Source organism: Echiichthys vipera (assembly GCF_963691815.1).
Source record: "Echiichthys vipera genome assembly, chromosome: 3".
NCBI classification, from domain to species: Eukaryota; Metazoa; Chordata; class Actinopteri; order Perciformes; family Trachinidae; genus Echiichthys; species Echiichthys vipera.
Genome location: NC_139828.1, coordinates 4,311,921 through 4,331,429, shown reverse-complemented (window position 1 = coordinate 4,331,429; position 19,509 = coordinate 4,311,921). Strand labels below are relative to the sequence as shown.

The following is a 19,509-nucleotide window of genomic DNA, read 5'->3' as shown; positions in this document are numbered from 1 at the left end:
TTTATCCCTGATTGAATGTTTTTTTTTTTTTAAGTGAATTGAAGCACTTCAGACAAAGACCCTCGCTTCTGATGAAGAAGAACTTCCCCCACAAAATAGTGTTTTTAAAAATGAATTATTGATATTTTTTGCGGATTGTAAGTTTGCCCACAGCAGAGCTATTTTTCAAGTCAAAGCATATTTTCACAGCGATTTGCTCATGAAAATTATATGAAAATTCATTTTACAACATTTTATTTTCAAGGTAATTTATTTTTCCATAGCTAAAAACATGTACGTCTGTGTACAGGTCTAATAAGTTACATACAGACACAGCGGCGATGCAACCGTATTATTTATTTTATTTTTATTTTATCTCAACACTCAAGTCTTCATCTCTTTTATGAAGTCTACATTAAATATCATTCCCTCTTTACTGAATTTCTATTAATAAATGTTTTTTTTAGAAGTTATGAGTGTAATATATTGAATTAGTTTGTATTTTTCTCACTGTTTTGTTGTTATTTTGTGATGTGTGACGTATTTGATTGGATCACTTTCTGTGAATTCAGTGAAACCTGATGAAGGTCGGAAAAGACCGGAGCCTGTGAAATTCTCCTCCATCATGTTCTCTAAATAATCTCTCCATCTCTTTCTCTCTCCCTCCTTCTCAGATCTCCTTCGAGTTGGCCGAGTACACCGCTAACGTGGACGGCGTTGGTACCCTTCGTCTCCTGGACGCCATAAAGACATGCGGTCTGACCAACAGCGTCAAATTCTACCAGGCCTCCACCAGCGAGCTGTACGGCAAAGTCCAGGAGATCCCTCAGAAGGAAACCACGCCCTTCTATCCTCGCTCACCTTACGGTAATACACACACACACACACACACACACACACACACACACACACACACACACACACAGATTAGCTAACATTTTCTACCTTGCACTATTTGTCAGACCTTTGCTTATGACTATGTAAGGGCATACAAACAGATTGCTTGATACCTCTGCAGCACTTTTTCCTTCGTGTGTGTGTGTGTGTGTGTGTGTGTGTGTGTGTGTGTGTGTGTGTGTGTGTGTGTGTGTGTGTGTGTGTGTGTGTGTGTGTGTGTGTGTGTGTGTGTGTGTGTGTGTGTGTGTGTGTGTGTGTGTGTGTGTGTGTGTGTGTGTGTGTGTGTGTGTGTGTGTGTGTGTGTGTGTGTGTGTGTGTGTGTGTGTGTGTGTGTGTGTGTGTGTGTGTGTGTGTAATAGAGGGGGGCTTCAGTGCTCAGGCAGCATTTGAGCTCTCCACACACCCCGAGGCCAAAACGTCTGACTGAAGACTGGAGTGGCTCTCACTTTAACAAAGACACCTTTATATCCACAGCACTCAGCACTCACTCTCAACATACATACACACACACACACACACACACACACACACAGGGCAGGTTGTACACGTGTGTGAGCGATCCGGTTTCATGTTCTCTGTTGTCTAAATGCTCTCCTCACTGACACTTTCCCCATCTGTCAGCACTCAATGCGAGGCTGCATGGGAGGCACATACCATCATGACGAGGGCTGCTCCTCTATTAATTAGACGTGGGGAGGCGGGGGTTGCCACGGCGACCTCCCTTCACCTCCAGTGTACATCGTGACCCGCGGCTTAATCAACGGGTGCCTCCCTTTCGCCTGCCTCGGTATTCCCCTCATCACAGGAGAAGGGAGGAGGTGAGAGGAAAGGAGGGAAGAACTTTTTGTACAAGCCTGCTTTCGGTCAATCAGCAGGAGCCTGAGTTCACGTTCCCGATGTTGAAATATGACCTGCGGTACCGCTGGGTTCAACCGTGACATGTAGTGTACTGTAGTTACAACACAGAGTCTTTCTTTTTTTATGGTCTTTGAGAAGAGAAGATTAGTGTTTCTCTTTCTACTTACACTGTCACGCTGTAAGGCCGGACTGTGCTTATAAGTGCAGGACAGTTTTATTTGTCGACTGAAGGAATAAAGGCGTCATGTGAATGTGAAAAGTCTGCTTGTGCACTATTACACTCTGCTAACACTGCTGGGTTTTGTGTCAAGTGATATCTCTCCACTGTTCTGCTGCTAATATGCTCCTGTCACCCTATCCTCCTCCCCACCTCCCCTCTCAGGTGCAGCGAAGCTCTACGCCTACTGGATCGTGGTGAACTTTCGAGAGGCCTACAACATGTTCGCTGTCAACGGGATCCTCTTTAACCACGAGAGCCCGAGGAGAGGTGAGCAACACAAAGTGGTGGTTGGGTTTTTTTTCTGTGCAGTTTTTACCCAACTACTTTTTTTGGCACCTCCGTTTTCCAGCCCTGTAGTTTGCAGTTGGGTACTAACTTACATTGTTATTTAAAATGCACCTCATACTAAAGAAAACATTTTCCTTTATAAAATCAAATCTCACTCTGAAGCCACAACAACACATCTCATAGTGCATTTTCTGATTACAAAGTTCAAATTTAGGCGTATAATCAAAACTGTTCATAACAAACTTAACAGTCGATCATGAACCCAAACATAATGCTTGAATATGTCATAATAAGGGGTTTAACGGTGCACTAAAGTCGCGGTTCGGTACGTACCTCGGTCTTGAAGTCACAGTACGGTACAGGACGGTACAGTTAGTTAAAAATGGGGGGAAATGAAAAAACGAGAACAAACGAACAAACAACTAAACAACAGTTTTAGCTGTCATACAAAACATACAAATAAAATGTATGACAAATGTAAAAACAGCACAGCTTGTTTTTTTTCACAGCAACGTTGATAGTAACACCTGGATTTGGCCTTTTAAAATGCGTGTGCACGTTCATAATTAACCTGTGTGCATCCCAGACTTGGGATTTGAATGACTGGGGGACCGTCTGCAAGCTCCGGTTTCATGGTGTCGTTGGGCATGCAGTTCACTCTCTCTTTGCTAACCATTGATCCGGGGGTGCGGGGCGTCCTGTGCTGCGGCTATGCCTGTCTGCCGCTGCCTGCTAACCTCACTTGCTGGCTGCACAGCGAAACAAGACTGTACAATCGCCATGTTAAAGCCATGTTTGCCATATTTACAGACTGCGTTTCACCTCTGTACGCGTCCAGAAGTGCCTGTGCTGTGACGGTTCGTTACGAATACGTGTATCGCTACACCCCTAGTCATGATGTAAAACTATAATCTAAGATTCATGTGAATAATACTAATAGGGAACCCCTCCCCTGTTGTTGATTAAGAGGCGAGTCTATAGTAGTTTTTTGTAAAGTGAAAGTCACTTTGTGAAAAAATGACATCACTTACCCTGGGCAACTGGCAGAGCCCATAATAAAGCAGTAAAACAGAAGGTCAGCCATGGTTGGATTGTGTAAAAGTATTCAATTACATGCTCTATATAAAGTCATATTCATTCACCGGCGGAGCCAGGTTTCTCGTAACTGCTTGACACACACTCACACACATTCTGACACATAGCGAGTGGGCTGTGGTCACATTTTTTAATATGTGCTCTGAGCCCCGAGGGTCGCAGGCGCTGGTTTAACCCGATTTACACGCCACCGAGACCCAAAATGAATACCACATGACTGCAGCCCCAGCGCTGTGCCCAGGTCAGCCGCTCAGGTGTTTATGATTTATCCCCTAATGAAGGCCCTGGCCACGACCCCAGCCAGGGTCAGGGGTCAGCCAGTAAACCCTAATGGGTTACCACGGATAGATAGGTGTGGGAACTGGTGCGGTTTACAGCCAGCTCAGCAAAGATGGTGCGGTTGCCATCAAGGTTTTGCAATCGAGAATGAGTTGACAGAGTTGATCTGGGAGAGATGTGAGGCAGACAGCGAGCTGGGTGACAGGAGGGGTAATGGAGACCAACAGAAAATTCATCTAAAACAATAATTATAACTGGTTAATGGGTTAAATTGAGCAATAAGGCCTCACGTTCTCTAGTTCCAGCCTCTAAAATGTGAAGATTTGCAATATCTTTATACAATAAAGCTAAACATTTTTCACCTCGGGCTCTGAAAACTTTTTCCAGTTTTGTCTTTTACAAAATTACGTTCCCCTACAATCAAACTGCATTCTCAGTTCTGTTTCGAGGGAAACGTTTTTACTCCTGGATTACCTCGCTGTTTACAAAAAACCTTGTTAATGTAACCAAAACTGCCTGGTTAGGTTTAAGGAAAAGGATTGTGGTTTGGGTTAAAATATATATGTTTGTTAAACTACAACACTGTATTTGTGTTTCATACGGGACATGAACTGCCGTCTATTATTTTTTCACCCATACATTAGAGATGCTAATGTGCATCCACCTGCAAGGTTGTCAGCTGTGTGTCTGCCTGCATACTCTGTGTGTAGAACGGCCAATTTAACCCGCCGGTCCTCGATATAGATGCATGTGTCACATCTTGCTACTGCACTAGCAAGTTATGTGTTAAGCTGAGTTTGCGGTGACGCGAGAAAGACGCAGCTGACACGAAGACACACAGCTAAAACACAATTTTCTCGTGCTGGAACTCTCCGATAAGCTACTCCAGTTAAAGGCAATAAGTGATTTAATTGTATTAATTGTTCAAAATTCTTATTTAACAGCTTAATTAATCATTAACATCCTTACCATCCTTCCACCCCTGCCTTCTCCCTCTGCAGCTTCTGCAGCTGATTAGAAACAAAAAAAGTATAGACTTCACAAAGTATCAATGAATCTAAAAATACTCCACAGTTATTGATCATGAAAATAATCATTAGTTGCAGCTCTCGAGGTAAACAAACAGGCTGACTGAGTGACCCTGTGAAACAGTGAAATCAGAAATGCTTGTGTCCTTCTCCACACGTACACAAGATGGCCTTATAAGGGCAAAGCTCCGCGCTCGCTTGATAACACGTCCTTCGCCTTTTGGTCCTCGGTCAGCTCTTTCTCATCTCCCTCCCTGACTCTGCTTCTATCTTTCCATTCTTTCTACACACACACACACACACACACTGCTTTCTTCTTTCTTTTCATTCCATGTCTTCATCCTCCTTTTTCCACAGTCAGCATTTCAGCAGCGGGCCATTGGGTTTAGCCCTGCCACTTCTATTCTCAGAGTTACGGCTGTTGTTGCTCATAAAGCAGGAACGCTGCGCTGTGATGTGGCCAGATGTCCCACTGCTGCCTTGCACAACCCAGTGTGGCGCTTGTGTTGGCTGGATTGGCCAGTGTTTATCCAGGCCCCCGGGGCCCGCCGTGACCCTGCCGCTGCCTCACTGAGGGGGCGTTTGGCCGTGCACTCTGCACCCACAGGAGGGCTTCAGAGGGGAGGAGTTGATGCTTTGAGCATTCAGGTTGTACTGTAAATTACATGTAACTACTGTACTGATACTGTACAGAGAGCACACTGTTCAACAGTCAAACTTTTAACTCACTTATTGTCCCTGTTGGTGTTGTTAACATCATCTCATCTCATCTCATCTTCAACCTCTTATCCGGGGATCGGGTCGTGGGGGCAGCAGCTCCAGCAGGGGACCCCAAACTTCCCTTTCCCGGGCCACATTAACCAGCTCTAACTGGTGGATCCTGAGGCGTTCCCAGGCCAGTGTGGAGATCTAATCTCTCCACCTGGTCCTGGGTCTTCCCCGAGGCCTCCTCCCAGCTGGACATGCCCTGAACTGCCCCCTAGGGAGGCGCCCAGGGTTCATCCTTACTAGATGATCCTGAACCACCTCAACTGGCTCCTTTCAACGCAAAGGAGCAGCGGCTCTACTCCGAGTTCCTCACGGATGCTGAACTTCTCCCCCTCTCTCTAAGGGAGACTCCAGACCCCCTCCTGAGGAAACACATGTCGGCCGCTTGTATCTTATGTTAAATAGAGATTTTGCGTGCTGAACTAATTCAAGAAATTCAGTATGTCTCCTCCTCAGAAAAAGTACAAAATGCAGAATTTCAAAACAGTCATCATGCATACTGAAATTTCTTTATTTTTGAGTTCAAATCATTTTGTAAGTTCTCAGCCTTTACTGGAGGATTGTTCAACAGGAAACTGAAATGACGACTCCAGTGACGGCTCAAACGTTGAATTGATTTAATGATACTCTAAGTATGCAAAATACTGATATGTATCTTTACTTTAACCGGACTCATTACACAGAACCATCTGAGACGCTGTCATGTGTCTATTCGATTCTTGCAGAAGTCAGTTCAGAGTCGTCCTCTACTGTCAATGAAAAAAAAAACCTCTCCAGTTCTGATAAAACAGATGCTACCGAAGCGTCTTCACTAACCTCTTTGAGAGCAGCCACTGTTGTTTCGATGGACAGTCGTGTCTTTGTCACCCCCCCTGCACCACCCTGCCCACAGTAGCTCCTCACAGGCGCTGATTGGTCGGCTCATTCTTGCGCGGAACACAAACGCTGTAGTTTGATTTTCGTGTGACGTGAATCAGCGATTCTCGTGTAATCTTGTGATATTGCAAGAATTCAGCTGCCGTGCAAGGTAAGCTATTCCTGGCTTCTCCTCCGATACCCTGCGTTTTGCCTTAGTGTGATGCTATTGCCATGGAAATCTCCACCCTGCAAGTTGACAGGATAGGTCATTTCTACAATGCAGTTCAATGCAGCAACATCATTGCACATATTATGTATTTCGTATTTGTCAGGGTGAAGTGTGGTATTGGGACACAGTACTAGGATAAAAATCAGCTGAATCCCAGTTAATAAATAAATATAAGAACTAAATATATGAAATAAAATAGCGTAGATGCTCTCGTTGATCCCGAATGATTTCGGGGGAATTACCCACCAAAACCAATGTCTTCACTATAATAAACTAATGAAACATACTGCACATCATGAGAGCCAGAGGAATTCATCTCTCCTCTGTTCTCAGCCACACACTGTCCCTACGTGCACTTGTGGCAGAGAGAGATAAAGGGTTATTTCATGAGCTGTCCCTCCAGTCCTTTTACACAGCAGTCCTGCCTCTGGATAATTAAGTCACTAATGAGGAAGGAAGTCCATGATGTCAGCGTCAAATAGATGTTTGCCTTCATAAGAAAGTTTTCCCTTGAACAACAAACTCACTTGCTCCCGAAGTGACTTACCAATGGCCAATCATCTCCACGCCGCAGTGTGGCGTGGTGTGGCGTGTCACATAGGACGGTCTGGTGGCAGCTGGGAATGGCTGGAGCAAGAAGAATGAACCTTTAACACCAGTTTCCCCTCAGACTTACTGTCCCTCTGCGGGATTCAACAAGGAGCTCTGTCTCTTACAGCGCACAGGATGACTTAATCCCAGCAGGAATGCCCTTCTGGTTTCTCTTACAGCTCTCGTAAACACCTGACCGGTCAACCAATAAACAGCTGACCTCCATTGTTCTGAAGTGAAGGTTGGAATCGGACAGTTGGGGAGGAAAAATATCCCGGCGGAAATTCAGCGTGAAGCAAAGCAAATAGAGGCCTGCATCTGCCGGGCCCGGTTCACAGCGCGGCTAGCCTCTTTCTGGTTAGCTTAGTTGTTAGCCATAACAAACAGCCCTCACACCGACTCTGAAGAGGGGATTAGCGTTAGCTGGGGCGCTAAATAGACTCCATATTGCTTTGACATATGAGACAGTGCAGTACTCTACAGTCTCTTGGCAGGAATGATCAGCAGTGAAACCTGTGCAAATAACCAGTTCATATATTTATTTGGTCGTCGGATTCAACAAACATACAGCACCTCAAAGACTCCAAAATGGGATTTTGACAATAAAAGACAAAACCCAAGTTTAATTTATAGTTATAAGCAGTGTGTTGATCCAAGGCCGTGCAGTAAATCAGTGCAGTAATATGTTTTGTGTGTTGCTGCTACTGACCAGCTCCAGTTGTAGGCTAATCCCCTGGTTTATTTGGGGAAGTCCCATCCATCTCTCCACCCTGAGAGCTCTGTGGTTCACGCTTGGCAGTATAGAATAATATACTGTTATGTTAGGAGAGAAGACCCGTTAGCATTGGGGAAGTTAGAATAGCACTGCCAAAGTCAATGCTGCCCGCTCGAATACTCACACATACAGCCACTGAGCCGCTACATGCCTTGGCTTCATCTTTCTGCTTTCGTTGAGGTTGAGCCCAAAAGGTCAGATCGCATGATAGATTTGTAAGAGGATATGTTTTCCATTTATTGGAGAGGTTATTTTCTAAGGAAATCTTCAAATGGGAATGACTCGGTCAGGGGGGCGTCGAGGGGATTTGGAGTGATCCCGGCAACTTTTTGTTTTTTGCCGTCTTTCGTTACGTCGGGCGTTGATGAGAAAAGGCTGAGTGGGAGCAGTCTAAACATCAGCTGAACTGTGGCCAGGTGAAGAGCGGCGTCTCACGCCTCCGAAGCAGAGCTGACGACAGACTTTCTCCCCCACAGTTTCCACCACATTATGTCACGTGGCCCAAAAAAGGTGCTTCCCTCCGCCTCTGCTTACCTTGGTTTCAGACATGTCACATGGTCTTTTAGGTTTCTACCTTCACTCATCCCCTTCGTAGCTCCTTAAATCTGTGTTTGTTGTCCGAGGTCACCATGGTATCCAAGAATCCAAGAGTGCTAGCTTTGAGCACCGTTAATTGCACCGTGCGTTGAGGGCTCCCCGTCGCCTCTGTAAACCCAGTTCCTCTCAGAGGACAACCCCATTTAGTCAAACTACGGGATGCTGCCAGACACAATAACAACTTTGTTTTCGATACTAGGATGAAACACTGTCTCGTTGGCTCTCGTTTCTGATGTGTGTAGGTGGTGCTGTCAGTGTTGGAACTCAAGAAAAACATGTATGATCTACTCCCGTCTCTTTCTTCACACCCTCCTTTTCTTTCCCCACACCTTTCTCCGTCCATCCATATTTTTGCGTCACACCCCCCACAAAAAAAAAGTGACTTTCTTGGCCTTTGTCTTCGCAACCCTCCAGCCCCATTCCAACCCTCACAATCACATTTCTTTCCCTCCCTGTCAGTTGAGTCAGCTCAGAACGAGGGCAGCAGTCTGTCAGGTGTGAATAGACGCTCTGTTGGCGGAGCTGAGCGCGTGACCTCTTTTGGATGTAACGCAAATATTCTCCCTTCGTCGAGCCTCCAAAGATCAGTCAGAATGTGAATTGTGCAATAACGGCGATGGCAGACACTGACAGGTCTTTGGCCTGGGTGTAATTTGGCCAATCCCCGACCAGGGGAAGATTCCTCCTGCGGAATCACTCAGTGCTCCTGCAAGTCAGGTATTTTGTTCATAACTCAAGTGCAGATAAAGGAGATGAGCCCACGTTTGTTTTGACGTAAACAGGGCTACGGCGTCAACCGTAATCCTGAAACGTGTGAAGGTGGAGGTGGAGATGGAAATTCAAGGGTTGCATTTTCGACTCCAAAGCCTTTCACTCCCCCAGGCCATTGGTCAAAGACAGAGTGGGATTATGGGATTTGCAGTTCTGGTTGAATTCCAAAACAGGTGTGTAACCCTGTTGAGGTAACCTAAGGGTTTCTATTACACCTCTGTAGCAATCAGAATTAAATCTGGGCTATTTTTTCTTTACCAGCTTCAGAACGAGGCCAGTTCAGACAAGCTCAGAAAAGAAATTACTCAACTGTCAAATATCTGGAAAATACTCGGAGTAAGTCTTTGTGTTCAACTTAAAAAAAAAAAGAAGAAGAAAAGTGGCAACCCACCGTCCTATTTTTGGGAACAAGGCTCATTAAACTTCTGCATTACCGAGTCATTCCACAGTTTTTATTAAGAAAAGGGAGAACTTAGTAACATCCCGCAAATCACCTCGGAGCAGATTTACGTGGTGATGAAAAACATATGCCAGGTTTAAATTTGGAAGAGGAGCCTTGGCCTAGGAAGGAAGTAGATGTTGTACCTGCGCACATGGTACATTTAAGATCGACTTGATAAATGCTTGACATGATTGAAGACTTGAATTTGCTCCATGTTTCCAGAGTTTGTGCGCCGTTCCACCGAGCCATGACTGCATATAATGTCTTCAAAACAAATGTTACAAAAGAGTGATTTGAATAAATCACACCGCAGCTGAATCTTAATCAGCGAACGCACAGAAATACATTCGCAGACGGTAATAGAGATGAGTCAGACGTCTTGAGGTCGGAGTGCGTAGAGTAAGGGCTGGGCCGTCACACAGTGTGAAGACAGACCTCATAAGTCACCTTTCTTTAGCAGCATGGTTCTAACAACAGATACTGTTGAGTAACCAAGGCCAGTGAAGCCAAAATCCCCTCAAACCCACAGTCCCCTCCCTGACTCCCCCACACCCGAGCCCCCAGCTGACAGCTCCCGTCCCCATCCTGTCTGGGTCCACATGGCCTGGCTCTGGAGGGGAGACATCTCCGCACATTTCTCCTCACCCTCCTCCTCCTCCTACTACTTTTTTTTTCTCTCCATACTTCAGCCCAGCTGTGCCAACGAAGCCTGTGTGTTACGTTTTTCCTGTCGCTTCTCTGGCCAAAAAAATAAAAAAGAACGATGGAAAAAAAAAAAGAGAAACGAAACGGTTAAGTGAGAATGAGTGAGAGAAAGAGATTGAGTGTCCATTTCTGGCATGGGTTTTGCTGTCTGCTCAGTTTTCACGGCCCATGGTTTTATTGGACTTTCCGCCGGGCGGTGGGCAAGGTGAAACGGCCACCGCTGCCCCGTTTGGGCTCGAAACCTCCTGTTAGCCCCCTCTGGCTCCCCTCACCTCCCTCCACCCCCTCCACCCCCTCCTTCTGGCTGTCCTGTGGTGCCGCTGCCAGTAAAGGAAACACATTAACACCCGGGCCAGTAACAGAGCAGGCTTTGTCCACAGCCAGGCAGGCCGGTCCATAAGGCCCGTGCTCTGGTCCACACCGCACCAATTAGAGCAGGCGGGGAGCAGAGCCACTCCAAACAGAGGTGTGAGCTTTACAAGGAGACTACAGGTGTGCTTAGGGGGAAATAATGGACTTTATTACTGATTGGGTGTACTGTGCTACACTATATGCCTCTACCACCTTTTTAAGAGCCAACACGGCTCTGCAGTGTTTAGACAACCCGTGTTTAACCTGCAAACTTGAGTTTCCCTTGGAAGTTGAATCAAACAAACATCTGCCTTCCAATTTACTGTAGTTACCAATCTGGGCTCTTGTTTCATTGCTGCACTGGGTCCTAATATACATTTACTGCAGAGAGCTGCAACTAATAAACATTTAAGTATTGTGTAATCTATTGATTATGTCGGGATTAATAGCTTAATCCAGAAATGAAAAATCAATATTAGAAACACAAATTTCCAGATTGGTAAAAAAAACAACCAAATATTTAATTTACGACAACATAAACTAGAGAACACATGGGAAACTAGACGGGCAGGTGGAGAGGGCAAACCTCCATCGAGTCATGCCCTATCTCTCAGTGTTAATGCAGCGCGGGAAACAACTAACTAACCGTTTCTAATTTTGCTGACATCACATGAATGCAGCACAAATGCTCTACCTCTCAACGTTAAAGACACTGAAAGATATCAATGTATCCGCCCTGTGATTCCTGATATTCAGGGGGTTCTTCATTGGCCCGTGCTCCAGCCTTCCATCAAGTCTCAGGAAAGTCACGCCAATAGTTTTCCTGTAATCCAAAGACAGACAAACAAACTACATTCACTACTATTTTCGTCGTTATCTGATTATTCTTTCATGAATTATTGTCTGTTCTGTTTTAATTGTACTGTGGATTTCATTGACAATTAGGGAACGCCCTCAATGAATCTTTTTAAATTAAATAAAGCTTAAATAAATAAATAGCAGTGACTTATGTTGCAATGTTAGTTAATGCAGTTAACTGATTATTTAAAGAGCATTACAGGAATGAAGGAGAGCATTTCCACAAAGTTAAGTCACAAGAGAAAAAAACAAGATCAACAGTGAAAATTGAAGCTGCAGAGGTGAAGATGAGATCAGACAACATCCAAAAACACGGTATTCTTCATCTCAATCCTTGGCCTCTTTTCATTAGACCTCCGTGCATGGTTAACCCATGTCTTCTAATTGTCCTGAACTGAGTCCGTAACACAGGCCCTCCATTTAATAAGTCAAGATAACCCTGGTCATATAACAACAAGTTCTCCGACTTTAAAAAGTTCCCCCGGAGCCACAGAAAATATTATAGAGCTGTCTCTGGCTGAGAGGTATTCATCCCTGTGACTGGTTCACCGATCATTGCATGTGTAAAATCTGCGGAGTTCCCCCTTTTAAATAGTTGTCGATTAAGTTTCCGTCCATTGACTAATTGCTTAATTGTTTGAGCAACAGATATATGACGTGAGATTGTTCAAGTGTGTGTGTGTGTGTGTGTGTTTGCATGCTAACTATCCCTCACCCTGCGATCGAGAGAGCAGAGCTGACATCCATGCATGTGCCAGTGGGAGATGAATAATAGCCGACTGTAGTTCGGGGGAGCAGCGGTGCCTGCCAGAACAGATGACCTGCCAGGTTAGAGAACGGCCCCCGGGGGCCCAGATGAGACGATCATGTAAAGACAGGACGGCTCTGACATCGGAGGGGATTTCCATCCACGATTTATCTACGCTCTGTAGGCACATGCTATTTTCTAATGAACGTGTCAATAATATTGATTCACACAATTCTGGATAATGGAGGGATGTGGAGCAGAGTTCGCCCGATATTTTCCGCCAGTGACGGATTTCTTTTTATAATAATGACAGAAACATCTGAAGGCCCTCATTATAAAAGAAGGAAATGAATGAAAGAAGATTAACTGCTATTAAATATACAGTATCTTTAAAAAAAACAAGATTATGACAATTATTCTGACCTTGTCCATCAAAATCAGATGTAGTCACAGTAAACAACTGGGTGATTAAATAACATATTACATAAGTAGATAATTAAGTTACAATGAGACAAAATAGAGTAATAACTGTAAATAATAGTGGTGGCGGGAGTGGGGATGAGGAGGTTACGGCGGGGAACCCCTGTTTAACTGCAGATCGCAGTGTGAGGTCACTGCGTCAGTGCAGGGTGGCAGTGAAGCGGCGGCTCACGCTGTTAAGGCGAGTTGCGTAGGCGTAGGTGGCGTCAGTGAAGCCGTCCCCCGCCTGATACGGGAAGACTTCAGATCAGTCATATCCGATTGTTACCACGCTGAATAATATTTTCCTCCTGTGGTTGGAAGACTGACCTGAATATGAGTTGGTAAAATGGAAGCACAACAAGTTTTTTTTTATTATTTCGCTCACACACAAATGGATTCACATCTGACAAAATAAAGAGTGTCTTTTTATAATAATGACAGAAAAATCTGAAGGCACTCATTATGAATGAAGGGAAATGAACTGCTGTTAAATATATATTTAAAAATCAAGATTATGACAATTATTCTCACCCTGTCCATTGAAATGACAGATTATATGTACATTTTTTTTATTTTAACAGTTGCATACTGCGTCAGGGCGTCTGCTTTAAGGTGAAAAAGAAAAACCCACCATCCCTCCCAACAACCCATGTCAGATGTAGTCACAGTAAACAACTGGGTGATTAAATAACATATTACACAAGTAGATAATTAAGTTACAATGAGACAAAATGGAGGAATAACTGTTCATTTTTTTTTCGTTTATTACTTTTCACCTCCATTTCAGTCGATTTCAGCACCGCCCCCTTTTTAAAGTCCTTTTTCATTATTATTAAATATCCTCTCTTGTGTTAGTATCAAGTTTGAAATATCTTGTCTCCCTTATGCACATTTAAAGAGCGTGTTTGATAGGAAAAGTATTTGTTACTGTATGTTTTCTTTTGTTTTTTCTCATACTGCGTCAGAGCGTCAGCTTCAAGGTGAAAAACAAATAACCCCAACATGAATCCCACCTTCCCTCCCAACAACCCATGTCAGAGGTAGTCACAGTAAACAACTAGTTGATTAAATAACATATTACACAAGTAGATAATTAAGTTACAATGAGACAAATTTGAGTAATAACTGTAAATAATTGTAAAAATAAAGTTATGTTGAATTTTAAAACCCCCCCAAAAGGTCTGCAGACTCCCTGCAGCATCATTTAAACTTAATTAAAGTCCAGCTCAACATGGCGGCAAGGCAGCGCCGACACCGGGGCCATGTGACCCGACACCGACACACAACATGCTGTATTTTCTCAAATAAGCGTGTCTAACCTCCTCTGGCCTGTTTTCGCTCAGCCTGCCCGGGGCTGTCGCTTTCCCTATGAAATAATTACTACAAATTTCGCATGATTGGGTTCATGGGATTTTCCTGCGTCTGAACGGAGGCTCTGCTCCATGTCAGGGGAACAGGGATACAGTGTCGAGACAGAGTCCCCGCATTATGGAGCTAAAAGGCCACATTCATCTCAGACAGGATGAGTTTAGAGAACAGCATTGAGGAGCTCTTAAGAGGTCTCCAAAAGGTTCACGCAAGGTTGTGGGAGATTTATGTACAGCAGGCTAAAAATAGCCGACGCTTTGATTCAAGCTTCAAGCTCTCCTTTGAAATGAGACTTTCACATATCACCACATGTCGGCCATTTTGGCTTTTGAACACAAGACCCAAGAACAAAGTTAAAGCCCTCAAGCTCTAATAAACAGTTTCAACTAAGATGGTGGCATTATTAGACATGACACCCTAATACTGAGTGTTGATTTCCATCATTATAATGCCGTGTTTGGTTTGGAGGACTGGCGCTTTTATTCGCGGCCTCTCCGCAGCGTCTCTCCCCTCGCAGCAGGAGCAGAGAACATGACACCGGCCCTCAGTGTCCCGCCAAAAAAACACCCAAAAACTGCTCTAACCCTTCTGACGGCACAAAAATAGTCATTACGAGATAATTTCTCTTCCCGCAGATATGGCCACGTGTGTCTGCTCAGAACGAGGAGCACCACCGGGCGATCTGGCAGACGAATCGCCCGTCAGTGTGGTGACTGGACTGGTCGCTGCGCCGGGGTGGTCCCGCTTGGTTGTGATTTTTTCTGTGGCCTGTCCCTGTTGCTTTTTTCGGTGTAGACAGACGGATGCTTTGAGATTTCTCTTGGCATCCAGCCCAGAATTGACACTAAAACAGGGAATTAGAGAGGAAAATAAGAGAGAACGATTCTAAAATGATCTAGTGGCTTTAATGCGAGGTGGTAACTAATCGATTCGACTCAGGGTGGCTTTTTGCTCGGGTCTTTACTTTGACTAAAGGAGTTTTGAGCAGTAGTAGAGGTTTGAAAGGCTGTCTACTGTACTGCATGTGTGAGGTGATGAGTTAGTTTGGTAAGGATCTCTTAAACTCTTCCACGAGGAGGCCTCAGTTTCACTTATCTGCTCTTTGTGTCCATGTTTCTGTGTTTGTTTGTTCTGGACTGAGCTGAACCTCTGATATATTAAAGCCCTGTGTAAACTGTGATCGAATTCAGAAGATGCCATCAAAGCTTTCTTTAATATGTGTTTTAGGTTCAAACTTCGTGACGCGTAAGATCAGCCGTTCTGTGGCAAAGATTCACCTCGGGCAACTGGAGAACTTCAGCCTGGGCAACCTGGACTCCAAGAGGGACTGGGGTCACGCCAAAGACTATGTGGAGGTAAAACACACACAAGCGTAACTGCACACAAGCCTAGAGAAATGGACACAAACTGTGCGTGCACCGCTTCAGAGTTGAACAGGGTTCAGATGTGCACATAGCATTAACAGGGCATGTTTTCCCAGATCATTTGAGGCCGCAATATGCGATCTGCATGAAGCCTCCTATGATTCTCTGCCAAAAGAGAAACAGAGATAGAGACAGAGTGGGGGGAGCGGGTGGAGAGAGAGAGGGCTTCATGCTGTGAGGCCGCAGGCTGCACTCTGGTTTCCCACAACTCACCCATGTCCCAGATCCCTTCAGGCCCCCATCGCCATTCCCCGAGCGCCCGCAGAAGAAAGAGAGATATTAAGGGAACGCGGTGTCCTGGGGACGATGACAGAAATATGGTGTTTGTGTTAACGTAATGGTGCCAGCAGCAAGCAGAGAAAGGATTGTTGAGATGAAAGGAACAGTGGGGTCGCCACGTCCAGGAGCAGACGGAGCTCAGTGTTTCTGAACATGTGTGTTATTTTCCCCCGTCCATGACTGTGTGTGTGTGTGTGTGTGTAAGCATTCCAATGTGTGTGTGTGTGTCAAAGTGTGTGATAGGTTAAGGTTGGAACACGTGTGTTCGGGCTGTTGAGATGAAAGACTCGACGGGGTTGCCATGTCTTACAGCAGACCCCTCACAGCGGACCGTGTTATTATTAGGAGGTGACGGTGGCGGGGGTGGCGGGGGGCGCTCTTTGAGATGGGAGTGGGGGTGAGGAGGTTACGGCGGGGAACCCCTGTTTAACTGCAGAGCGCAGTGTGAGGTCACTGCGTCAGTGCAGGGTGGCAGTGAAGCGGCGGCTCACGCTGTTGAGGCGAGTTGCGGAGGCGTAGGTGGCGTCAGTGAAGCCGTCCCCCGCCTGATACGGGAAGACTTCAGATCAGTCATATCCGATTGTTACCACGCTGAATAATATTTTTCTCCTGCGGTAGGAAGACTGACCTGAATATGAACACACATCTGACAAAATAAAAGTATACTGGAATTAAAAGTCCAGTCCATTTCTCTCAGACGGGTGTGAGGTGACAGGAAGGTGTGGCACTTCTCGGTGGAGTGGACTGAACACAAATCAGCACCATCATCAACGGAAAAACCCAAGTGGGCACAAACAAACTCTGATTCCCAGTAACGACGTGCCCACGTAAGTTGATAATGTTTCAGCTCGAGCAAACAGTTGACTCTTATCCAGTGACTGACTCTGCTTCATGACTGTACAGGAACAAGAGAACGAGGCTGAAAAACTGAAGGAAAATACAAAAAAAGTGGAGTTTTAAGTCATGAGATCAGCGTCTGAGTCTGGGGTGTCACACAGAGAACACTTAGTTAGCCACGGCTAATGTCTGTTCACTGCTTTGCTGTTTGGATCGTTCAGTGCAGCGGTCACTTAGGTGTTAATATAGTGAGGCAAAAATCTATGAACTCATCTTTGTTCTGTTGGCTTAAACTCTCCTTCATGAATTACGAGTGCAAATAAACGGAAACGGCGTCAACAAAATGTTGTTATCTGATATAAAAGTAAAAAATGAAAGACTCAAGGCTTCTTGATTGCAACTGAAGCTCTCCTAATGAGCTACGCTGTATCGTAGACATCGTTTCCTGCCGTGATGATTTAGAGTCAGTTCACGGGGCTGCGATCGACTAAACCAGGGGTCTGCAACCCACGGCTCCGGGGCCGCATTCGCCTCTTCAGCCCCTTATCAGTGGCTCCCTGCAGCTCTGGCAAAAAATTGTACGAACAATGTTTAAATAACCTGTTTCTTGCACAGTGGACAAGGGGAAAACATTTTATCTTGGAGTTCAAGGTGATATTGAAAACATATTACGTGAAAAACATGCGTCTCATCCTTGGTCTACGGCCCAGCGCCTTTCTCTGCAGGTGGCTGATCTGGAGCTGGTGACCCGCACTGATGCTGGATAACTCCCCCCCCCCCCCCCCAAAAAGACATTAGCGACCGAAAATAGTGTTTCGTGGACACATTGATTTGCTTTCACATGATGATGTCTTACCTGTATGCTTGATATGTGGTGAGAAATTAGCAAACAACCACAATTTTGGGACAGGGAATAAAATGTCAACAGTAACTTTATATAAACCTTTATAAGCTGTGACATCACATATGTTTTGAGGCTCCAGACGAGTTTTATCTGGTGGAAGAGGGGGCAACATGGATCTTTTGATAGTAAAGGTTAGTATCAGGTGCCCTGAATTGCCCCCCGGGGACAAATAAAGTTTTTTTTAATTGATATGTATCAATATTTTAATCAATATCGCTGATATTGGATTGTTGATCATTAAATCTAATCAAAGCTACGTCCCTTTTCTACAGTAGGGCTGCAACCAATTAATTAATTTGATACAGAGTCTAAAACCCAAAGATTTTCAAAATAATATATATGAAACGCTGAAAACAGCATTTTATCAAAATATTTGTTTTTTTCTGTTGATAATCGATGAGTCGACTGAGCAGTAGCTCTAACATGAAGCTCTGGCTGCTGTCTTCATCACAACAGTTCTCATGGAGCTGTAATAACGTAATGCTGCCATGTGGAGAAATATAAAGGTTGTAAATGTAAATTTAAACTTCTGCTCACTACGAAGTAAAACAACATGACTGGTTCTTCTTCTCGGACAGGTAAACTCTGGTTGTTGGGTCACATTCAGCTTCCGGTTATGTTCGTCCCACTGACCAGTTGTGTACTTATGTGTTGTACGTGCCACACTTTTGCTGCTGGATTTATATGTGTGTGTCTGTGTGTGTGTGCGTGTGTGTGTGAGCACTCGCCTGTCCAGGGCACCCTGCCTTGAGACGCCCCAGGTTTCCTGTGGGAACTGCAGACATTCCAGTTCTGGTGAATCAGGCACCACCTCGCTGTGCGTCTCCAGTTTCGGAAAGGCGGATTTCGGGAAGCCAAACAGAAGCCCGAGGTGCTGAGGGGAACTGATGTGGAAGAGGAGGAGGAAGGGGGAGAAGATGAGAGGCAGCAGAGGCAGAAGGGAAACAGACGCGTGTTTGTGGGGACGTTTGTACATCATGCATAAATGAACCATCTCTCCCGCTGAAAGTTCACCCCGCCCTGCTGACCATCAAAGGCCACAACTGTCACCATGCCCCCCCTCCTCCTTCTCTGCCTCTCTCCGTCTCATTTTGAAGTATCCGTCCAGCCAGTGTGTTGCCATGGCAAAGCCAAACAACTGGCAATGTGTAAACAGAACCATGTGTGTCTGCTTTAGTCTGACAACTGCTTTTCCTCCCTCACTCTCTCCCTCTCCTCACCCCACCCAGGACAGGGAAATTGCTTGTAATTGGCTGTGGATGGATTGCGGGTGGCAGGAGGGGCGTGCTGTGTGTCTGCTCTAACGACGTCTGAAGGCGCGCGGCTGGCTGGGCATCATCTCAGCCGGTATCGGGTGTCCGTCCCAGGCAGGCAGACAGACCTGGAGCTGCCCAGCTTCTCTCAATGGAGTCCTTTTATTATTATTATTATTATTATTATTATGGTATTATGAGCTGAACCCTTTAGTACCAAACCAGCAGATACAATAATTGAAATCCTCCTGATCTCATTTTCCTCAAAGGGGTTAAGTCTTGGACATTTTCACTTGGATGATGTTTGAAACATTTGGCTGCCCTATTTTTTTGAGTGTGGTTTCCTGAGACTTGGCGATACAAAGGAAAAACGGAGAAAAGTAAACTCACATCAATCCCTTACGAAAGTCTATCTGAGCAGATAAAGATATCTATCTTCAAGTCCGTCTCCATCGTCCATCTTTACGGAGGACTGCCCTCTTCGCTGCTCCTTCCTCTCCTTTCGGCCTGTGTCCCCTCCCTGCGCTGGCCCATGGTGGGTACAGCTGTTTGGAGCCCCCCGCCCTCCACCCCTTCATACCTCCTCCCCTTCTGGCTGCAGAGAGCCATTTCCTGTGTAGAGTAGAGGGCTGGCTGGGAGCGAGC

General features: G+C 45.3%; 1 protein-coding gene across 1 annotated transcript in view; it reads left to right on the top strand.

The window, feature by feature from the left end:
• gmds (GDP-mannose 4,6-dehydratase) overlaps window positions 1–19,509 on the top strand; it is a 189,605-nt gene that overhangs the window by 59,846 nt on the left and 110,250 nt on the right. The window contains exons 5-7 of the mRNA XM_083940494.1: window positions 654–846; window positions 2,117–2,221; window positions 15,395–15,522. Of these exons, the coding sequence (XP_083796620.1) occupies window positions 654–846; window positions 2,117–2,221; window positions 15,395–15,522 (426 nt within the window). The remainder of the gene's footprint in view (window positions 1–653; window positions 847–2,116; window positions 2,222–15,394; window positions 15,523–19,509) is intronic.